This window comes from Lygodium microphyllum, chromosome 15 (assembly GCF_053477565.2).
Source record: "Lygodium microphyllum isolate KBCC chromosome 15, Lygodium_microphyllum_v1.1.10, whole genome shotgun sequence".
NCBI classification, from domain to species: Eukaryota; Viridiplantae; Streptophyta; class Polypodiopsida; order Schizaeales; family Lygodiaceae; genus Lygodium; species Lygodium microphyllum.
The window spans coordinates 122,847,981-122,868,896 of record NC_141149.1 but is presented as its reverse complement, the minus strand read 5'-3'; the positions used below and the strand labels follow the sequence as shown (position 1 = coordinate 122,868,896).

Genomic DNA, 20,916 nt, shown 5'->3' with positions numbered 1-20,916 from the left:
CGCGGATGGACTCCCAAAGGTAGACTCTTGGATCGTTGGAGGAGACTTCAACAACCTGTAGGCTTTGGAGGACCAACAAGGCAGAGGCAGAAACTACCAAGGCATGACGGGGAAGGAGCAGGAGGCATGGGAGGCCTTTCTACTAGCAGTCGGAGCATGCGATGGCTGGAGAGACCTTGCCTTTCACAGGAGGAAGAGGTCGTTGGACTTCTCTTGGGGATACAGGCGACTAGGCGGAGTCCTGCTATGGAACGTTTGGACAAGTTTTATGTGGGAGAGCGAGGAGGCTCTCGTGGAGGCCAGATTGAGCAGTTGGTGGGCACCTTGCTGTCCGATCATTGCCCGGTTCTCCTGACACTTGATCCTCTAGCGTCCTCCCTAGACGCACGATCCTGTCGCATCCTTGACTCGATCTATAAGAGGGAGGAGGTGACGAGACATATAGAGCAGATTTGGACTAGGGAGTGGGGTAGGAGGGACCAGATCGCAGAGGAGGTTGCAAAGGTCCTAGCTGAGTCGAGCAGAATGTGCCAAGCAGCAGCCATACAAGCCAGGCAACAGAGCTGGGAGGAGGAGAGAGCACTCCGGCGGGACTTTGCAGCCACGGAGAGATTATTACAGGAGGCACCAGGGGATCCCACCCTCCATGCACAGGAGGTGCGCGCGCGAGCAGCCATTGCTGGCCTAGAGGACAGGCGTTCGGAGTTCTCTTTCCGTACCTCAGCAGCCTTCTGGGCGCGGAAGGGGGACACGATGTGCAGGGAGTTCTTCCAGGTGCACCAGACTCGCACTGCAGGAGAGCAGATATGCAGCCTCTAGGATCAGTATGGGAGGACTCGTTCTAGCCCAGACGAGGTGATGGAGATTGCCATTGACTACTTCAGGCCCCTTTTCCAGCAGGAGTCAGCCTTAGCTAGAGAACAGCAATGTAGATAGCAGGTCTGGGATCACATCTTGTCCCTCGTCACAGAGGAGATGGGACACTCCCTCCTAGCCCCCTTCACAGAGAAGGAACTAGAGAAGACTTTTCATACACAGGATGGGCAGAAATGCCCGGGAGAGGATGGCCTCTCTTAGGCCTTCTTCACTACCTATTGGGAAGTGGTGAAGGACCTCCTACTGATGGCCTTCCAGGAGATTTTCACTTCAGGACAGATGCCAAGGACTTTCGGCAGGCCTTATCAGTCTTCTCCCCAAAGGGGGAGACTGGTTGGAGCTTTCCCAGTGGAGACCGATCACCTTATTGTCAGTGGCCTATAAGGCATTGGCAAAGATGATTGGTAGGTGACTACGCCTCGTGCTTCTAGACATCATCCATGACACACAGACAGGCTTTGTTCAGGATAGGAGCATCCTAGACAATGTTTTCACCTTCTTTGAGGCGACAGAGTGGGCTCAGTACAGTGGGCAGAGATTGGCCGTACTACTCTTGGATTTCGAGAAAGCTTATGACAGGGTGGATTGGGATTTTCTAGAGGGCACCATGGTGAGGTTGGGTTTCCCCTAGGTTTGGATTCGTGGGGTCTCTACACTTTACAGATTGGCCATCAGCAAGATTCTCATAGGTGGAAGGCGAGGGGAGGAGTTTCGGTTTGAGAGATTGATCCGACAGGGCTGCCCCCTGGCCCATACCTATTTCTACTCTTTGTAGAGGCGATGTCTCACTTCCTCAGGTCACGTGTGAGCGGATTATGTGGCCTCCGACTTCCAATGAGAGAGGAGTCTGAGTTGTTATACTCAGAGTATGCAAATGACACAACACTCTACATTGAGGACGATGAGTTGATACTGGAGAGAGTGAGGCTGGCTCTTGACGTGTTCTGTTCTGCAGCCAGAGCGAAAATCAACTTGCGAAAGTCGGTTGGTTTCCTCACAGATCCGAACTCTAGTACGGAGTGGGGCATTCACATGGGGTTTAGATGGGTGAGCAGAGGGCAGACCATCCGGTACCTAGGGTTCCAGGTGGGACTTGACATCACTCCTGCCCAGTGGTTTTTTCCTGTCTTTGATTCTATTCGGAGGAAGCTGACCTACTGGAGCACGGCTCACCTCTCACTAGCTGGCCGAGCCCTGGTGGTCAACCAGGTTCTCCTAGCAACGACCTGGTACATCGCCTCGTGTTGGTGCTTCTCCTTATCCTGCTTAGTGTAGCTTCGCCGCCTAGTGCGGAATTTCCTTTGGTTAGGGTCAGATGGCTCTACGGATTCCAAGGCCAAGGTGGCGTGGGCGACCATCATACGGCATCGGTTAGAGGGAGGGCTTGGGATCATAGACCTAGAGTATTAGAGTATGGCCCTCTTGGGCAAGCTAGTTGTCTGTGGCCTCATTCCAGGCGGACAGACCTAGAAAGTCTTATTTGCAGGAGGGTCTTTAGGATTGTAGACCGAGACTTGGCGGGGAGTGGAGGCCGTCCCTGAGATGGATCTTCATGTCAGCCCAGATCACCTTTTCTACGCAGCTTACTTCGCGTGTGGCAGGGTCTCCGCAAGGTCCTAATCCAAAGCCCCTAGGCTGCCAGGAGGAGATAGATCATCGACCGATGAATTGGAACCCCCAGGTCAAAGATCGCGAAGGGATACAGATTGGCGAGCGTCCCCACATCTAGTGGGCTGGTTGGGAGGCCGGCCCTGCCCGTACCATCATGACTTGGCAGGAGGTATACAGGATGGTGAACGAGGAGGTGCTGCAGTGTGTATCAGGCTGCCAGAGAGAAGTGAAGTTGAGGAGAAGGGAGATAGATGCAGCGATACCTTTGGAGTGGCTCGCTTCTCCGATATGAGAGCCGATAGAGCCCGGGGAGGTATGGGCCGCTAGGTTTTCACTAGCAGGCATCCCCCTACAAGTGGCAGGTAGGATGGGCTGCGCCCCACAGGGGATTTTCTTCACCGTTCAGGAGGGGGGGCGTCTGGCCCTTGATAGAGGGTAGCAGGATGAGGGGCTAGCTACCCTTTCATGGAGGAGGATTCGGGTGGTGGGCCTTCAGGGGAAGGCATGGCGATTGGACCCCTATGTTTTCTGGAGGGAGCTCAGGGAGTGGCGCCTTTGGATCTGGGAGAGTAGACCACTTGATGAGCTGGAGTGGGATCCAAGAGAGTGGCTATGGCCGGCCACTGCGGTCGCCAAGAAGCCATTGAAGTTCCTGGAGTACACTGCTAGGATTGGCAGACACGTACTAATGCAGGAGGATTTGGATTGGGCGTCATCACGTAGCAGGCACTGGGTGGAGTACAACATCACGAAGCCTTTCCGACGGGCTTTTTGGCGCCGCCTATGGGATAGCTGGAGGCCGAGAAGGGTATCGTATTTTTTATGGCTGGTGGTACATGGAGGCTTGGTGGTGGGAAGTTGGCTTGCCCAGATGTAGGAGGAAGGTTGTAAGCGCTGTACACAGTAGCCTTTGGAAATCCCAAAGCATTGCCTTTGGCCATGTGAGGAGGCGCAACTTGTGTGGAGAGGAGCATGCCGCATCCTTCGTTGTATAATACCCAGCCTTGGATGTATCTCATGGGGAGCTTTCTGCTGGCAGGCAGTTAGCTAGGGCCGTCACCTTCTCTATGAGGCCGGGATGCAGGACATGATATTCATTATCGAGGCAGGGTCGTGTGCAGTGGTCGGTTTGGAGGCTCTACCCATCCACCAGGTCCTGGAGCCCACAGCAGACCACTCTGAGGTATGGAAGATCATAGGGAGTCTTACTGGATGGCATATCTGGAAGGCGCGGTGTCAGTAGGCTTTTGGCGGAGAGAGACTTTTTGTACATGCGACCTTAGTAGAGCTATGGACCTCCATCATCCACTCCCTACGCGGCTGATGGGATCAGGTGCAAGGCGAGTCCAGGGCTCGTCAAGAGCTCCGTTGTCAATTCATGCACACTTGGGGCGGTCAAGACTTGTTCTTTGTGATGCAGACAGGCAGCCGACGCAGATGGCGATACACCCCCCCTCCATGAAGCCCCTATCTCCCGAGACCGCCTTGAGAGGCTTGTACACATGATGTAATTATGACTTTGCATCAGCTCCAACTAGTCTGTTGAGCATGAGCACTCCGTTGTAATCAGTTTTTTTGAGTAATATAATCAGCCACATTTTACTTGCAAAAAGAAAAAAGGAGCAAGATTAAAGCATCTCAAAATTTCACATCTTTGTTACAAGTATCTTGTATGGATCAAGTGTGGGATCAGGTTGGGTTCCACCAACCCTTAGTACCCCGAAACGGCGTTTCGGGGCTGCTGAAACGGACTGGCCGTTTCGAACCGAAATGGAAATGGCAGACCGGCGTTTTGGCATCCTGGGGTCCGTTTTGGGGCACTCTAACCCCCACCCCCACCGCCGCCGCCTCCTCCTCCTCCTCCTCCTCCTCCTCCTCCTCCTCCTCCTCCTCCTCTTCCTCCTCTTCTTCCTCTCCTCCTCCTCCTCCTCCTCCTCCCATTAGCCTTTACTTCTTCCTCTTCCTCTTCCTCCTCTTCTTCCTCTTCCTCTTCCTCATCCTCATCCCCCTCCTCTTCTTCTTCTTCCTCTTCCTCTTCTTCCCCCCTCTTCTTCCCCCCATTAGCCTCTTCCTCTTCCTCTTCCTCCTCCTCCTCCTCCTCCTCCTCCTCCTCCTTCTCTTCTTCCTCTTCCTCTTCCTCTTCCTCTTCCTCTTCCTCTTCTTCTTCTTTTTCTTCCTTTTCCTCTTCTTCTTCATCTTCCTTATCCTCATCCTCATCCTCATCCTCCTTCTCTTCTTTCTTTTCCTCTTCTTCGTCTTCCTCATCCTTCTCCTCCTCTTCTTCTTCCTCTTCTTCCTCTTCTTCCTCTCCTCCTCCTCCTCCTTCCATTAGCCTTTACTTCTTCCTCTTCTTCCTCTTCCTCCTCTTCTTCACCTTCCTTATCCTCCTCCTCCTCCTCTTCTTTTTCTTCCTCTTTGTTTTCTTCCTCTTCATCTTCTTCCCACCATTAGCCGCTGCCTCCTCCTCCTCCTCCTCCTCCTCCTCTTCTTCTTCTTCTTCTTCTTCTTCCTTTTTCTCTTCTTCTGTATCTTCGTCTTCCTCATCCTCATCCCCCTCCTCTTCTTCCTTTTCCTCTTCTTCGTCTTCCTCCTCCTCCTCCTCCTCCTCCTCCTCTTCTTCCTCTCCTCCTTCTCCTCCTCCCATTAGCCTTTACTTCTTCCTCTTCCTCTTCCTCTTTCTCATCCTCATCCTCCTCCTCTTTGTCTTCTTCCTCTTCCTCTTCTTTCCCCCCCCCCCCCCCCCCCCCTAAATCATGGCGTTGGATACGAGGGCTCCGGTGGATCAAAGAAGTGGTGGTGCAACTATTGTGGATTGGAGAATTTAGGGAGTGTAACATGCGTGAAAGACCACTTGGCATGTGTTCCCAACAAAGACATCGGGCCTTGTTGTCCAGACTACAGTTGCGAGTCATTCATTGATGTTGATATTTATTACTCAGTAGTTACTAGAGTCTAGAGACTAGTACACAGTGCTCAGTGCTCACTGGACTTTGGAGTTTTAACTGATTATTCACATGACATAGTTACATGTATCATTGTATCTTAATTTCACTTATTATGCATCTTGATTCTTGTTCCATTGTTCTTGATGTCAGTCTTCATTGCTCTTTAGATCATAGATGATTTAGGAGTCATAAATTATAATTCATTTGTTGCCTTTAGTTTTGAAAATTGAGTCTTAATTGTGTTAAGTTGTCTTAAGTTTCAACCATTGAGTCTTAACTGTTCAATCTTCACTCGTGAGTGGTGATATGTGTAATGAATCATGATTTCAATCATATAACATGGACTCAAAAGTTTTGTATGAAATTTGGGTACATGTTATTGTAGGGATTGATATATTTACATACCCAAATAATACTGTATTTATTTTAGTGTACAATCCGAAACGCCGTTTTCCCGTTTCCAAAATTTGGTCGAAACTCTGAAACTCCGATTTTTCCCGTTTCCGTTTCCCTTGTTTCCGAAACTCCCCCGTACTATGCACCAACCCTTGCACAATATGCCATAGGTTGTTGGAGTCAAGGACATGTCTCATTAGATTGGACCAAGTAGTGAAGTTTGACCCATTAAAATGAGTCTTGTCATTAATTGAAGATTAAAAGTGGTTACCCTGATCTTTGCCAACTTTCTGCAAGTTTCTTAATGTGTACAAAATATAGAGTTGATTTCAACTTGCCAATGCATTGCACATAATGAGCTCATTGAGTCAGGTTCTGCTATTTCTCATTTTGACTCATTTTGGGTTCATTGGAGAGATGATTAAACAGTCATTTGAAGCCCTCTATATCCATCATGTGTGTTTGGAAAGTAGGGTTTGTTGCTCTAGTTCTTGGACTTTCACATACATCAAAATCAAGAATTCAATACAATTTCAATGTCTTGCACTTTTGCTGCTGAATATGTCCAAGTGAATCTCACAATTTTTTGCTTTGGCAGACTTGAGTCTGCATTTCGGAGTCCAATACGACCAGTGTTACATGCAGCTGCAAGGGTTGTGCAAGAGATTGGAAAAAGCAGGGCAGCTGCTTATGCTTTGCGAGGATATGCCATTGATGAAGATAGCCATCCTGATCCTCTTGTTGAAAGTGGAGGTGGACCTGATTCAACAGGCTCTGAACTGGAGAATGATGGCAGCAATACTGATGGTACAAATGTCTCTCAATTTCTAGCTGAGTCAAGTGTTTGATATTCAGGCTGGCCGTTTAAAGATTAATAAAGTGGTAGGTGCTTGATGCTGTGAAGTGAGCGTGTTAGTTTTCATGTCAAATTCATACATCTTCTATCAAATGCTTTTAAAGAAAGGTCCAGACAATATTTATCATGCTTAATGTGTACTCTGTAACTTGAATCAACAGGGAGGGAGTCATCTGATTTGGTATACCCAAGTGATCATAGGACCAATTGTTCTAGGTCATGTTGGCATGCATCACTGGAGACACTTTCAGAGCATTCACCATAATGAAGTTCTTATGATAAGGAGAACCTTACTTTTCTGTCAAGACCAGAAGCCCTGCCATCACAGTGACTTGTGTTATTGGGCTTGTATATCAATGTCAAAGGCCTTATAAAAAGGGGAAAATGAAAAAGATGTGTCCCATCAAAGAAAAGTGGAATTGTTTTTTCTTACTGGAGACACTTTCAGAGCATTCGCCATACTGAAGTTCTTGTGATAAGGACAACCTTACTTTTCTGTCAAGACCAGAAGCCCTACCATCACAGTGGCTTGTGTTATTGGGCTTGTATATCAATGTCAAAAGGCCTTATAAAAAGGGGAAAATGAAAAAATTATGTCCAAACAAAGAAAGGGGGAACTCTTTTTTCTCTTCTTTTGGTGGTTTCATTAGACTTGAGGTTATTTGTTGTTGTTTTCTTTTGGGGTGGGGTGGGGGCGTGTTGGGCGCAAAAAGGGGGGGGGGGGGGTGTGGGGGTGGGTCGGTGGGTGTGGTGTGGGGGTGGGGTCAGACATCCAAGGCTAGGCAGTTTGGCTTGTTGGTCTATACACAAATGGCTATTTAATGGAATTGTGGAGCTATCATAGCAATGTTTTGTTCCATATGAGGTTAAAACTGTTTTTCTCCTGCTTTCTTGACTTCACATCAAAGCCTAGCTATATTAAAAAACAAGTGTACAGTTATCATTGCAGTACATCCTTGCTTTTTGTAAATGCAATTTGTATGCTCTTGTGACCCTTGCTTATAGTCAGCTAATTCTTGCTTAAAGATAAGAGCTTATCTCTCTTGCTGTTGACCTGTTTTGTGAGAAATTTAATAGCCTGGTGTTGCCTAAAGTCTTGAAGTGTGAAGTATTCTGTTTCCTTGCCATCTTTAATCTCTGCAGAAAGTCGCTTTTTCATTTTGGGCTACTTGGTATACTAACCCAGTTGATGCTTTTGCAGTTCCACGTAAGATGGCATCATTTCCATCAGCTTCTGCTGGGAAGGAATCTATCAGCAGCATGCTGTCATCTTTGAAAGAAGCTGTTAGAACTACAGTAGCCTGTGAATGCGTATATGTCCGTGGTGCGGTTATCAAGGCTCTTATATGGTTGCAGAGTCCTTACGAATCATTTGATGAGTTGAAATCTATAATCTCTGGAGAGCTTTCAGATCCTTCATGGCCTGCTTCTTTGCTTAACGAAATATTACTAACTTTGCATGCACGCTTTAAGGCAAGTAATCATTTTCATTTTGAATTATTTGAACTAAAAACAGATCATCTATGTAGAATTGCTAGAATTGATGGTATCGTTCTATCACCCATTCGTGCAGGCTACTCCGGATATGGCAGTGATTCTTTTGGAAATAGCAACCCTTTTTGCAACAAAAGTTCCAGGAAAAATTGATTCTGATGTTCTGCAGCTACTTTGGAAGGTTCGAGCTACTTGTTCATCTGTGATGTTTCTGTTGTTGCGTATCCTTGTTTGAATCAGAACCGACATACTGTAAATGCCCATTAATCAGCATCAGTTATGCTTGATCTTTATAGCAGATTTCTGCTGAGAGTTGTATAGTTGTTCCTGTTTATTATTCTCTTATCTTAAAGTAGATTTGACTTTACGTTAGTAACTTTTGTTACTCAGAGAAGGTAGAGCATTAACTGTTTTAGTATTCAACGTGTTAATGAGTCTATGACTGAGATCTTAGTATGCAGAGTTAAGAAATGTGTTATTATGTGTGATATTCTGACAGGGAGCTCTTGCTTTCTTTGTCAATAACAACTTCTTTTACTTCTGTTCCTGTTTTCATAGTTTGTTCTGAGAGGCTTTCAGTTTAATCTTTTCACATCAATCTGACTTGTTCCTTATGCAAATTTGAAAGACATGCTTGTTAGGGTGTGGACCCAGTGGGAAGCATACAGCATTAGAAGCTGTGACTGTCGTTCTTGATTTACCTCCACCGCAGCCTGCATCAATATCTGTTTCTCATTCAGGCAACAGAGCTTCGGCAGCAGACCCAAAATCAGCACTTGCATTGCAGAGGCTGGTTCAGGCAGCGGTATGTTTTATCTGTGAGCTCAGACATATGAAGCATATGGCCTTTTTGGACAAATATGAGGTTTTGCATTTGTCTTATTCACACGATTAAGTATCTTTGGTTTAGTCAATCAGGAGATAGCAAGCACACACTGAATCAGGTCTTATGCTTTGTCAATACCATGCATTGAGAACTAGATATCTCTAATTTTGTTCTTTCAACTGTATAACCTTCTCCTATAGTAAACTTTCCCCTGCACTATTCTATTTGCTTAGTACTTAAGTGATTGATAGAGGGAGTTTTTTTTTTCAATGTAGCTTTTTGTTTGGACTTTTATGGGCCTTTGGGTACATGATATTTATTAAGGTATGGTTTTTGGGGGAGAATGCGAATTATGCCGCTTCTGAGTATGCTTGGGAGTCAGTAACACCACCTGGTACAGCATTAATGATGCTAGATGTCGATAAAATGGTAGCTGCTGCAAGTTCAAGGAATCCAACCCTTGCTGGTGCTCTAACTCGTCTTCAGCGATGTGCATTTAGTGGAAGTTGGGAGGTATAGAAGCCCTTTCATACAGAAATGATGCTGGCTCATTCGTAGGTTTGAACAAAAGGATAACCCAAAGTTTATGTAACAGGTGAGGATAGTTGCGGCACAAGCTCTCATCACCATTGCCATCAGATCAGGAGAACCATATAGACTGCAGATATATGAGCTTCTACAAGCTCTAGCACAAGGGGGAGCAACCAGAAACATGCTTGGATTTTCCAGTAATGGAGAGGACCAGGGTGCAAGTGGAACTGGGCTCAGTTCTATTCTCTCTCCGATTATTAAATTGCTCGACGAGATGTACAAGGCTCAAGATAAACTTATCAAGTACATACTGAATGCCAAGTCCCTTTCTTAGGTCCCAGACTCTGTCCGTGGTCCTGTGTTTCGACTCTCTCTAAATTGATTACTTGCAAACTGCAACTTTTTGTGAAGGATGTATCTCACAAATCTGAAACATGCAGGGACATGAGAGATCATGATAATAGGAAGCAGGAATGGACCGATGATGAGCTCCGTGTGCTGTATGAGACCCACGAGAGGCTTTTGGATCTTGTGTCACTGTTCTGCTATGTGCCTCGGGCAAAATATTTACCTCTTGGGCCAACCAGGTGTTTTTGGCACTCTGTTTGTATTCTTGAATTCATCACCAGTATTCTTTTGTAATCCAGCTTGTATGCAATGCGGTTCGCTGACTGTTTTTCATTGCAACAGTGCGGGACTAATAAACATTTACAGAAATCGTCACAGAATAGATGCTGCAGCTGGATTAAATGATCCTGCTGTGGCTATGGGAATATCTGATCTTCTATACAATCAACTGCAAAAGCCACCAGTACAGGTGCAGTCAAATGAGCCTCTTGTTGCAGGTCTAAGTGATGGGTTGTGGACAGGAAATGCTCCAGCGGTAGATCTGGTAATGGCCTTGCTCTGTTGCAATTGGAATAGCATCTTGATGTTTGAGGTTGACTTGTAAAATTAGACAAATTTTGTATGTGGGCGAGATATTTAAGAATGCTTGCTAAGTGGCTCTGGGTTTCTCAGGTGAATGAGTTTTTGGTAGGCGCTGGTACAGATGCTCCAGAGGTTGAAGAAGAGAATGTTATGCCTAGGACGTCTATCAGTTATGATGATATGTGGGCAAAACAGCTGTTAGAGGCATCAGATAATGAGGTATCTTTCTTAACACGATTGTTCTTTTGTCATAAACCCTCATGCATGGTGTTCAGAATGGCATATCATACCTGTCTAATTCTGCCTTTGCTTATCTACCACTATTTCAACAGAACTGTTGCTTTCAACCATGAGGAGTCCCTGTAATGATTAGTTTAGTGAAATTTTTAATGCTTGGAAGGTGTAAATATTAAGATTATGTTGGTATATGAACCTGGTCTTATTTGTTTGTTTAAATGTAAAGGATGTTGATCAGCAGTCATCAGGAGGATCTTCCCCAGAATCAGTTGCATCTTACAGTACGACAACCTCATCTCACTTTGGCAACATGTATCCTTCATTGTTTGGAGGTTCAAGTGCATCACCATTTGGCCGCTCAACTACTCGGGTAATTGTACTGGTACCTTTTATTGTAAACTTTCTTGTTTGGAAACAGGGTCTTACACAGAGGTTAGCAGAATCTATATTGCTTGAAGCAGCCTTGAATAGCTGAAAACTGCATGTGTGTAGTAGCGTGAACCTAGCAGCTTTCATCCTTTCCCTTTGTTTGAGTAGTGGCACTTTCACATGGAAATAAGGGCTCCTCTCAAATAAAACTGCTAGGGCTGCTATTGTTCTTTATGCTAAGTGCCGAGACACTTTGTATTTCTGTGTCAATGGGTTTGAATCAAAGTCTAAAAATCTAACTAAAACACAAAGGGTTTCTTTTGAATTGAAAGGCACCGGATTTTCAAGTTTCACATGTGCTGCAATTCTTTGATAAGCAGGTTGTGTGTAATTAGTACATGTTGCTCTAAAAGCCCCACAGGGCTACAGCTGCCGTTGGGTCTTTCCCATTGGAGGTCAATAAAAAGAGCTAAGAATTTCATCGTAAAATGATCATAGATTACAGAAAGAGGGTTATTCGAGGTGTTAACCAAAGTTGTGTTGTATGAATTTCTGCAGCTTCCACAGTCCTTGAAGAAAAACGTCTAAATCTATTTATGTATATTTTTCTCAAAGTGAACACTTAATAATCTCAACCCACAAAAACAAACACTTGCTGGGCAGCACGTGCTTCTCAGTAGCTTGTCCTATGCTTTCTTGTTTAAGCTAAATGCTACCTTTACCACTGGACGTTGCCTTATGGCAATGATCAAGACATGATGGCTATAGCAGGATGCAAAAGAGCTTTTAATGTATAGTTGTCCATTCTCAGTACTTAAAGAAGTTACTGATCATAAAAAACTGAACATTGTTAGTTTGAAGGCCACTCTTTTTGGAGCTTATGCTTTCCTTCTCTGATTTTCTTCATGGGGTTGGTTCAATTCTGAAGCATTATAGAACTACACTTGCAGGATAATAGATCCTCTGCTGCAGTTACGAGTAGGATGAGCAATTTGTCAATGGAATCAACATCAAACTATCAAGACCAATCATCTGACTTTATGGTAATTGAATGCTTCAACTGAATTGCTAAGTGGGCTTATCACCATGTGAGGTTTGCATGTGTGCAGAGATTAAAATGTCATTCAGTATCTTGCACCAAAAATTAACCCCAGGCAAAAAAAAAGAAAAAAAGAAAAGAAAATCCGCATTTTGTTGCTCTCACCATAGCAACACAATTTTGACATGCACTCACATGGTTACCAAAGGAGAGAACTTTTTATGAAGGAACCGTATAAATATCCTTCTTTGTATTGCAATTAATTCTTCAGGCAGCTTCATCAGTGATGGGAGGAAGGAACCAGTTTGAAGGAACTTCCTTTCAAAGATCAGGCTCATTTGATAATCTATCTGAATATGACATGGCTGGAAGGGATATGAATGATGATGAGCCACCTCATGAGAATCCACAGTTTGGAAAGGCTTTATATGACTTCACAGCAGGGGGTGATGAAGAGGTATGGACTGCTCTTATGGTGAGTTTTGTCTTCTTCCTGTCATATGTTGGGATGAGTTTCTTACCTCCAGCTTCCATGCAATTCCTTTTCTCAGCTAAACTTGACAGCAGGAGAAGAATTGGAGATTGAATACGAAGTGGATGGATGGTTTCATGTATTTCCTCTCTTCAAACCCGTATTTTGTCTGTTAATCCAAACAGGTACTTTGGTGGTGTAAAATTTTGACAACTATCACCACATTTGCAGGTACGAAAGAAGAAACCTGGGAGAGATGGAAAAATTTCTGGCTTGGTTCCAATACTGTATGTTACATCCTAGATTTTGTGCTGCACAATGTCTTGCGAAATCCTTGCTTCCCACAGGTAACTTCTCACTTCTGATCTAGCCTCCCCAGCTAGTTAAGGATTGTTGTAAGTGGTTCAGGAAGTCAGAGGTACCATTACCCCCATAGTCTAGCTAGCTAAGCTGATTGACAATAGCTCTGTTATACAGGCGTTTCAAAAAGAAAAACAGTATCATTTTAGGCAGGCAGCCTGATAGCATGGATTCTTTTCATGCTTCTTTCTTTGATATTGCGGTTTTCAGGGGGGAAATAAAGATTTGCTGATTTTGGGCATTTGGCTGAGAGTAAGCTTTGGATTTTTAGCCTTATCATTTTGTTGCTGCAAACATTTTATGTGGTGTAACAAACCATGAATATGATCCCTGCACATCATGCTTCATAACTGGACATTGTACATGCTCCGCTCAATCAAAAACTCATCATCTTAGTAAAAGTAAACAAAGGCAGCCCAAGGTTGTCTTATCACAGACATTGAGAACCTAATTTTAGTGCTGTGATTCTCACTAGACACTGAATTGGCATTTCTTGCTCTGTCATTGATATATAGCTGAAAAGTTGTTGCTGACTAAGGCTTCAAATCAAAGAATCCTGAAGTCACCTTGAAATTGATGCGTTCAAACATTCATGCATGCATGCATGTGTAAAGTTTTGTTGTTGACAGATCATGTACTCTACTGGCCTGCAGTCTTCCTGGTTTACACTGCTTACAGAACTTCTGGATATTTGACAGTAAGATATACACTTAGCTGACTTTGCTCTTTTCATGACATGAACAAGATTACAATCAAGGTTTTTTTGTATTTTTCAGATTCACAAGTGCTACTTTCTTCATTCTTTGGATCAATCCATACATGATTGCCTTTGACTGCAACACATGAATTGACTTGGTTTTCCTGGTTCAACCGAAAAGGATGTGCATGTGTGGGCACATGGATGCGTGAGCGTTGAAATTTATAAGGATAAGAACAGTGATTGGCAGTATATCGTGCCTTCTCCATGCAAGGAGTCATGTACTGCAAGTGGTTTATAAATTATGGGGGAGGAACGAGAGAATTCAATACCTTAAAATTCAAGTTCAAATTCATGAATAAGTCAACCATGTTTTGAGTGCAGTTACTGTATGGTAGTGTTACTTTGATTGGAAAGCTGGTGTGCTGAAGACTCTTGACCTCACATGGAGCTGCAACAATGTACAAGTTGGAGTTCTGACTATCGGCTCTATTGAGAGAGTTACATTGCAAGGAGTTCAGTGCACTACGATGCAGTTAGAATTCCATCCTTCAAAAGATAATAAGTTGTCATTGCTAGTGGCTCCTTGCATGTGGCTGAGAATATTGTAATGGTAGTGTTACTTTCACTGGAAAGCTGATGTGATGAAGGCTTTTGACCTCATGTGCAGCTGCAACAATATCCAAGTTGGAGTTCTGACATACAATGCACATTATGTATTGGTTTTCTCAAGAGAGTTTTGTACACTGTATACATGGCAAGGAGTTCAGTACAATGCATATTATGTATTGGATTTCTCGAGAGAGTTTTGTACAGTGTATACATGGCAAGGAGTTCAGTTCACTCTGATGCAGTTAAAATGCACCCATCAAAAGAATAAGTCGTCATTGCTTGTGGTTCCTTATATGTGACTGAGAATATTGTAATGTGCCATCATGGTTGGTGTACAATGTTTTTCTTGTTGTTCATCATGCAGTTTGACAATCAACTTCTCTTCTTCATGCAATAATCAATGGAATATATGAAGCTAATTGTAATAGAAAGATTTTCCCATATTGAGATGTGGCTAGGCTGACTCTTCATTTTAATAGCAATCATATTTAGCTTCTTTAGTATTGACTGTTTTGACAATCGAAAATTGACATGTTGGTATTCCATGTTTCGACGATAGATAATGGGCATCTTGCAAACTAGCATTTGTTGGTTGATCATGCATTACTTGCTTATTTTTTCTGTCTGAATGAAGTGACTTCAATATTTGCATTGGGCAAGAACTTTAAAATATGATCAGATGAGAACTGTAAAAATATGGAAACTATAACATTCATCTGCGCTTGGAAACACTAATATATACACATCTAACTCATGGAGAAAGTTGTTAAATTAGGGAGCATTTTGTAAAGGTCTTTGATGTATGTACTGCCCTTTTTATTTTTATCATCAAAACTTACTATCGGTTAGAAGTCAGTTTTATTTACTTCATGTTGAAACTTTATCCCAAATTTAAGATACTATTTGTTGCTTAAATGCCCATAAAAAACTTATTCATTTGTAAGTTGGCAGTCGTAGTAGGTATTCAAGCTTTATTTTAGTTATTTTAGAACTTTAATACATTGATATATGAATTCTCTCTTGCCATTTCCTTTGACATTCACTTTTGGGTATGGTCAAACAATGCTTTTAAATTTTACTACAGAGTCTTAAAACCTAGTCTTTACTCTTATGCTTAGCTTGTTTTTCCTCAAGTGCAATGTTACATTTGGCTTACCAAGCTATAGTGCTTGTATTTGCTTTGAGTGAAAGGTTCTTTTTTGGAAGAAGTAAATGCAAGTTTTCTTGAAAATTCGATTGTTTTTAGTTTCAAGTAAAGAGAGTATAATGGTCTTCATGTCATCTTTTATGGTATCTTTAAATATTGTATCTCACGTCTCCCATGAAAAAAAAATTATAATGATTCCATGAGGATGGATACATGCTTTTTTGCAAGGATTGCCATTGGTCCTTGTGCTACATATGGACCGTTAGAGCTAGGAGTATAGCCTTCTCACAATTCCAAGACATTGATGCGAGTTTGCATATCAACGACATGCATATACAGTTAGAGGGATCCATGGTTTCAAGGAGTAGTCTTGTTAAGAGAGGAGTTATAGGGGTTGATGCAAGTTCTTGTAATGTGTTACTTTCCTCTTAGCTAATTCCAAATATTACTTACCCATGATTTTGCCTAGATCATTGGGGGTAGGAAGCCCTTGTGTTTGAGAGATGTTCGAGCCCGTATACAAGGAATTGGATTGAAAAGACATAGGTCTTACCAAAAGCTTGCAAGATACACTAGAAGTTGTAATCTATGGAGAAATGTCTTGAATGTAGGAGCACATCACATTGCCAATTTTAATGGTGTGGTAGAATGGCCATCACTTGTTGCATTCTTTTACTATCCATTTGGGGATGCCATGAGTACTTGGTGGGCACCTTCTTTGGTTACTTTCGTCTTGAGATTCATTGTATTAGATTGGCCCATCAGGGTAGGAGTAGATCATGCTCTTTGTGACATATATCACCATGCAACAAGAGTAGTATAGTTCCAACTCTTATTCAAGAATCCACTTCCATGAGTCATTAGTTGTATATATGTTGACCATGTATATAGAAGAATCTCAAGAAAAGTCTTAACACCAATTCATTGGCAACATTTTCTTATCCATAGATTGGATTGAGACCATTTTATAGGGTTGTGTTGTGGAATAGCCAATATAAGGAGTGTCACACAATAGGAGTATGACTCTACCAAGACTTGTTGATGGGACAAGTTGCACACAATAAGTTGTGCTACAATCTTACATCTCATTAGATTCTAGAAACTAGCCCACTTTCAACATCTTTCACTACCATCTCAGTAGGTGACACTTCTTTTTGCACCTTTCAAAGCCATAAGCCATGACGAGGAGTATCTATTGATGAGCTCCAAAACAGCAAGGCCTAAGATCATGATAGACTAGTTGTTGAGCACTACTCATATTTGAGAGAACTACTTTCTTCTCTTCTGATGTACATTTAGTTGAGTCTATGCAAGGCATTTCCATCTAAGTAGGCTACTAATCCATTGTACTAATCCAAAAAGCAGTAGACGCCATTATGCCCATCAACTAAAGAATAATCATGATTGGCCAATATGTTTAGTCCTATAGCCATAGAGCACGTAGACAACCTAGTTTCATAAGAGGATGAGAGACGATTGTTAGCATTGCCACCAACTACTACATAATCTCTTGTTGTTGGTACATGGAAAATTGGGCATCCAAATCAAGATCACTAACAAAACTTCACATGAGGTCAAATTAGCCGAGGTTCGTGCTCTTGATCTTTGGGCTCAACTGTCAGATTTTTGACCCGCCCAATCTATGTACCATCTCATTGCCATGAGTCTGAGGGCAACAAGATGAGTTATCTGTAACTACAGTACCAATGAGTGGGTGGAGCTCCGCCGCCCTGGCGAGCTTTTACATATCACTAGGAGTGTGATGCCACTGGCAACGACCGATCAAGGGGGGCAAGATATTATGGCTCTTGGTAGGCAGATATCCATGGGGAGGGAGGTCCGAGACGAGAGTGAAGCTGTGGTACATGTGGAAGCCCTACACTTGAGTGGCTCGTTCTCCAAGGAAGGTCAGCGATGCTTGCTCGAGTAGCTGGATGGCAGCGCAGAGCCCTCCTCATACCACTCACAGCTGATGCCCTCTGCATACCCCTCGCAGCTGATGAATAGCGCTCGGAAAGGTTAGACTGGGAGTGAATAGGTCGGAACTGATACCAAGAAGCCAGCAGGCGCAAAATGACAGGCTAGACTCTACGCTCGCAGCTGGAGGGGAAAAGAAAGCCATGGGGCCGGTGATTCCTTATCAACCCTGGCAACCATGTGCGCAACAAGCAATTCTCGATCAGATCCTACGATCCACCTTGGTTGGTGGCGATAGTACCCACTACAAGCGGGTCCTGTGCATGGGGTTTCAATAAAGGTGACTGCAGTTTAAGCAGCTGAATTCCTCACGTGCGAACCATATTAATGTGGTTGAGGTACCTAGTTCCTTCCTAGAGCTTGAAACTCTTCGAAGAAATGCTCATGTAAAGATTTTCCTCTCAACTGGTAAAAATAAGGGCAAGTAGCCAATGGGGTTGTAGCTCAAGTGGTTTGAGTGTGTGGGTCTTTGTACATGGGTGTGTGAGTTCGAACCTTGAGTATACCTTAGAGGTATCCTTCGAATTTCAAGCCTCTCACTCTTTAAAAAAAAAAACAAGGGCAAGTTCCCACATCTACCAATTTTTATATTAAATGCCGGTTTATAACTAAAATGCTCTAACATCCATTGGTATTTTTACATCACATAACACAATTCTAATCATAGTTTTAGATTTCTAGCCGATTACTTTTTAGAGTTGGTACAAAAACCCTCAACCTTGATAATTTGCAAGTCTTTTTTGTATTTTCTATACTCTTTTGGTCATATTATAAATAAATGGTCCTGGATTTTTACATTAGCAAAACAAATTTTCAAAAATTTTACATTTTTGTAAAATTAGGGATTCACTTGACACTATGACCTCTTAAATGAACCACATATTCTTATTTGAATGATCAAACTTGAAGGTCAAATCTTAGCTAATTAGCAAGTTAATCACTTTCCTAGAAGGTCCTTTTTTGAAGCATTATTCACCCTAATGGGGCCAATTTATAGGGTTTCCTCTTTGAAGTTGAGTTTTGTTAGAAGTATAGCATGGGAACCCTATGTAAGCAAGGGTGCATGAGGGAAGGTGAGGTATGAATGGACTAGAGGACAAGGGAAGCCCTAACCCTAGCTTCCAATGGCTATATAGACAACCCTAAGGATCACTCGTGTAAAAGAGAGAGTGTACCAGTTGTACTTCAAGAACAACTGAGTAGGTAAGATCTTCTTCTTGTACTTTGTGAGCTCTCTTCTCCCTCTTGAGCACACTCCTCTATGTTGCAACTTTGATATTCCAACATGGTATCTGAGTCATCTCTGATCCATTAAAGCTTCCCCTAATCCTATCTCAGTTGAGTGCACAAGGAAGTGTCATTCTTCATCCTAACCTCTCAACCTCCATAGTCAAATCTGGACTAGTAGTTAGGTGGGAGAACATGGTGAGGGAAAAGGAGGGTATTTCAGCTCATGGTCCTTTTTGGAGACTTCTTCCCATCTCAGGCCGCACTGGCATGTCACTTCAATAGACCACATTGCACGCTCTTTGACCCGACATTGTAGAAATATCCAAATTTGGTGCAATTTTTGTTGCAGAGACGACCTGCAAATACTATATTTGGTGAGCTTCATCAAAGGGGCTTTCATAGATCATTTGTAGCCCCCTAGGTAAGCTATATTTCTTTAAGAGAACTTACAAAAATTTATTCATTGTTGACCACTGTGGGTCAAACCCTAACTATCACCTTGTCTGGCAACCATAGCCAAAAAACATAGATAATTTGTAGCCCCCCAAGCAGGCTATCTTTCTTTAAGAGGACTTGCAAAAATTTCTTCACTGTTGACCTCTGTGGGTCAAAACCTAACTATCACCTTGTCTGGCAACCATAGCCAAAAAGCTTGAAGCTTGGCTTTTTAAACTGAAGCCATTAACAATGATTCTAATCACTAACTGAGCAAGATTCAAGTTCATTGCAAATTTGATGGCTAAAAACTCAAAGTTTATTTCCCCAAAGGTGACTCTCAAGCCCGTCATTCCATCGGATTTCAACACACGCATTTCACTAAGGTGGGATATTAGTGTTTTTAAATACTATTGATCAATCTATTTATCATTACTTGTCGGTTATTCTCAGCAATCTAGAAGTACTAAAGCCCTAGCATGTACCTACCAACAGTGAGAGGCTACAAATGGGAGTCAACGTGCCGCCCCCGGGCCAGATCCTGAGGGGGGACCAGAGGGTTGGGGGGAGTGGTAGTACTCTATAGGGAGGAGCTATAGCACATGGTACAAGTCATGAAGAGGGACGATGAATCCCGTTTCATGTGGATCAGGATACATACAAACCGCCCACGGGACATATATGTCATAGTATGCTACTTCACCGCCTTGGCAAATTCCCTGTATGCAACATCGGGAGGGCTATCTCCGTACCTACCCCTATATGAGGATATCATGCACTACTTGAGCATAGGAGATGTCCAGCTGACAGGGGACTTCAACGCCCGCACAACGTAGAGCCAAGTTCCCTTCTTTGAGAGCAAAGACCACATGTGCAAAGAGCTGGCACCGGAGGAGTTGGGGATCACCTGAACATCAACAGGACACAGCTGAGTGCACAGAGTATGGAGACTATTTACTAGCACTAGGTGGGGTACACAGACTAGCCATCCTTAATGGCATGGCTAGATGGCCTAGGTCTAATGCACTCACATGCTTTCCACATAAGCATGCATCTAGAGGCTCGAGAGGAGGTAGCACAGTGGACTACTTGTTAGGGCTGCCTTCCTTGATCCTGAAAATGAGGGGACCCCCCCAGTGAGCAACCCTCAAAGATTCCCTAGATACCACTTCACCAAGACGATGGCGAGTGCCTAGTTAGATCATCTATACTGGAGCCTACAAGAGATGGACCCACACACACACGCCCCTGGAGGAGTTCACGACACAACTGGCTAGGACCCTTTACACATCAGCCATCGTGTGCTTCCCCCACACACACCCCCACCCCACCCCTCCTAGCAAGAATGCTCCACGGAATAGTTGGTACGACAAGGAATGCAAGGAAACCCGCCTCCGCCTCCAACAAGGGGAAGCCGAAGGGAAATACACACACCACCAAGCTCGCACGATCTTTCATTGCCTAGTACGAAGGAAGAAGCGGGCATACCTATCTAGGCTAGAGCACAAGCTTTATCAGCTATTCCTAGGGTAGGACAACAAAGAGGTGTGGAAGGCATTCCAAGCACCCCGAGTAGAGACACACATTGCCTCCCCACAGACATGGCATAGCTATGCCACCTCACTATACCACATGCCAGGACAACCACCCCTACCTCGATTGCCAGAGGACAGGCCAATTGCCTTCACCCTCTTCAGGATTGAAACGGTCCGTGATACCATTGACAGAATCCAGAATGGTCGAGGCCCAGGACCACGCAGGACGAGTAGCAGAACACCTCTCATTCGCTAGAGATACCACCACCCCCCTCTTAGCCCACCTATTCAATAGGACACTACATGAAGACTTCACAGCCAGTTGGTTAGCTAATACAATA

The 20,916-nt window shown here is 43.7% G+C and overlaps 1 protein-coding gene across 2 annotated transcripts in view; it reads left to right on the top strand.

Moving 5' to 3' along the window:
• The window catches only part of LOC148025007 (SH3 domain-containing protein), a 106,273-nt gene extending 91,791 nt beyond the window's left edge, over positions 1-14,482 (top strand). The window contains exons 13-28 of one of the 2 annotated variants that reach the window (XM_087694706.1): positions 6,427-6,635; positions 7,886-8,157; positions 8,258-8,359; positions 8,807-8,983; positions 9,329-9,517; positions 9,600-9,838; positions 9,976-10,122; positions 10,226-10,427; positions 10,556-10,684; positions 10,929-11,072; positions 12,022-12,114; positions 12,382-12,567; positions 12,662-12,721; positions 12,814-12,929; positions 13,596-13,639; positions 13,719-14,482. In XM_087694706.1, coding sequence (XP_087550832.1) covers positions 6,427-6,635; positions 7,886-8,157; positions 8,258-8,359; positions 8,807-8,983; positions 9,329-9,517; positions 9,600-9,838; positions 9,976-10,122; positions 10,226-10,427; positions 10,556-10,684; positions 10,929-11,072; positions 12,022-12,114; positions 12,382-12,567; positions 12,662-12,721; positions 12,814-12,885 — 2,221 coding nt within the window. In that variant the 3' untranslated portion in view covers positions 12,886-12,929; positions 13,596-13,639; positions 13,719-14,482. Of the gene's footprint in view, positions 1-6,426; positions 6,636-7,885; positions 8,158-8,257; positions 8,360-8,806; positions 8,984-9,328; positions 9,518-9,599; positions 9,839-9,975; positions 10,123-10,225; positions 10,428-10,555; positions 10,685-10,928; positions 11,073-12,021; positions 12,115-12,381; positions 12,568-12,661; positions 12,722-12,813; positions 12,930-13,571; positions 13,640-13,718 lie in introns of both variants that reach the window. The other variant, XM_087694705.1, reaches the window with a different exon arrangement.
• The last annotated feature ends 6,434 nt before the right edge of the window (positions 14,483-20,916 follow it).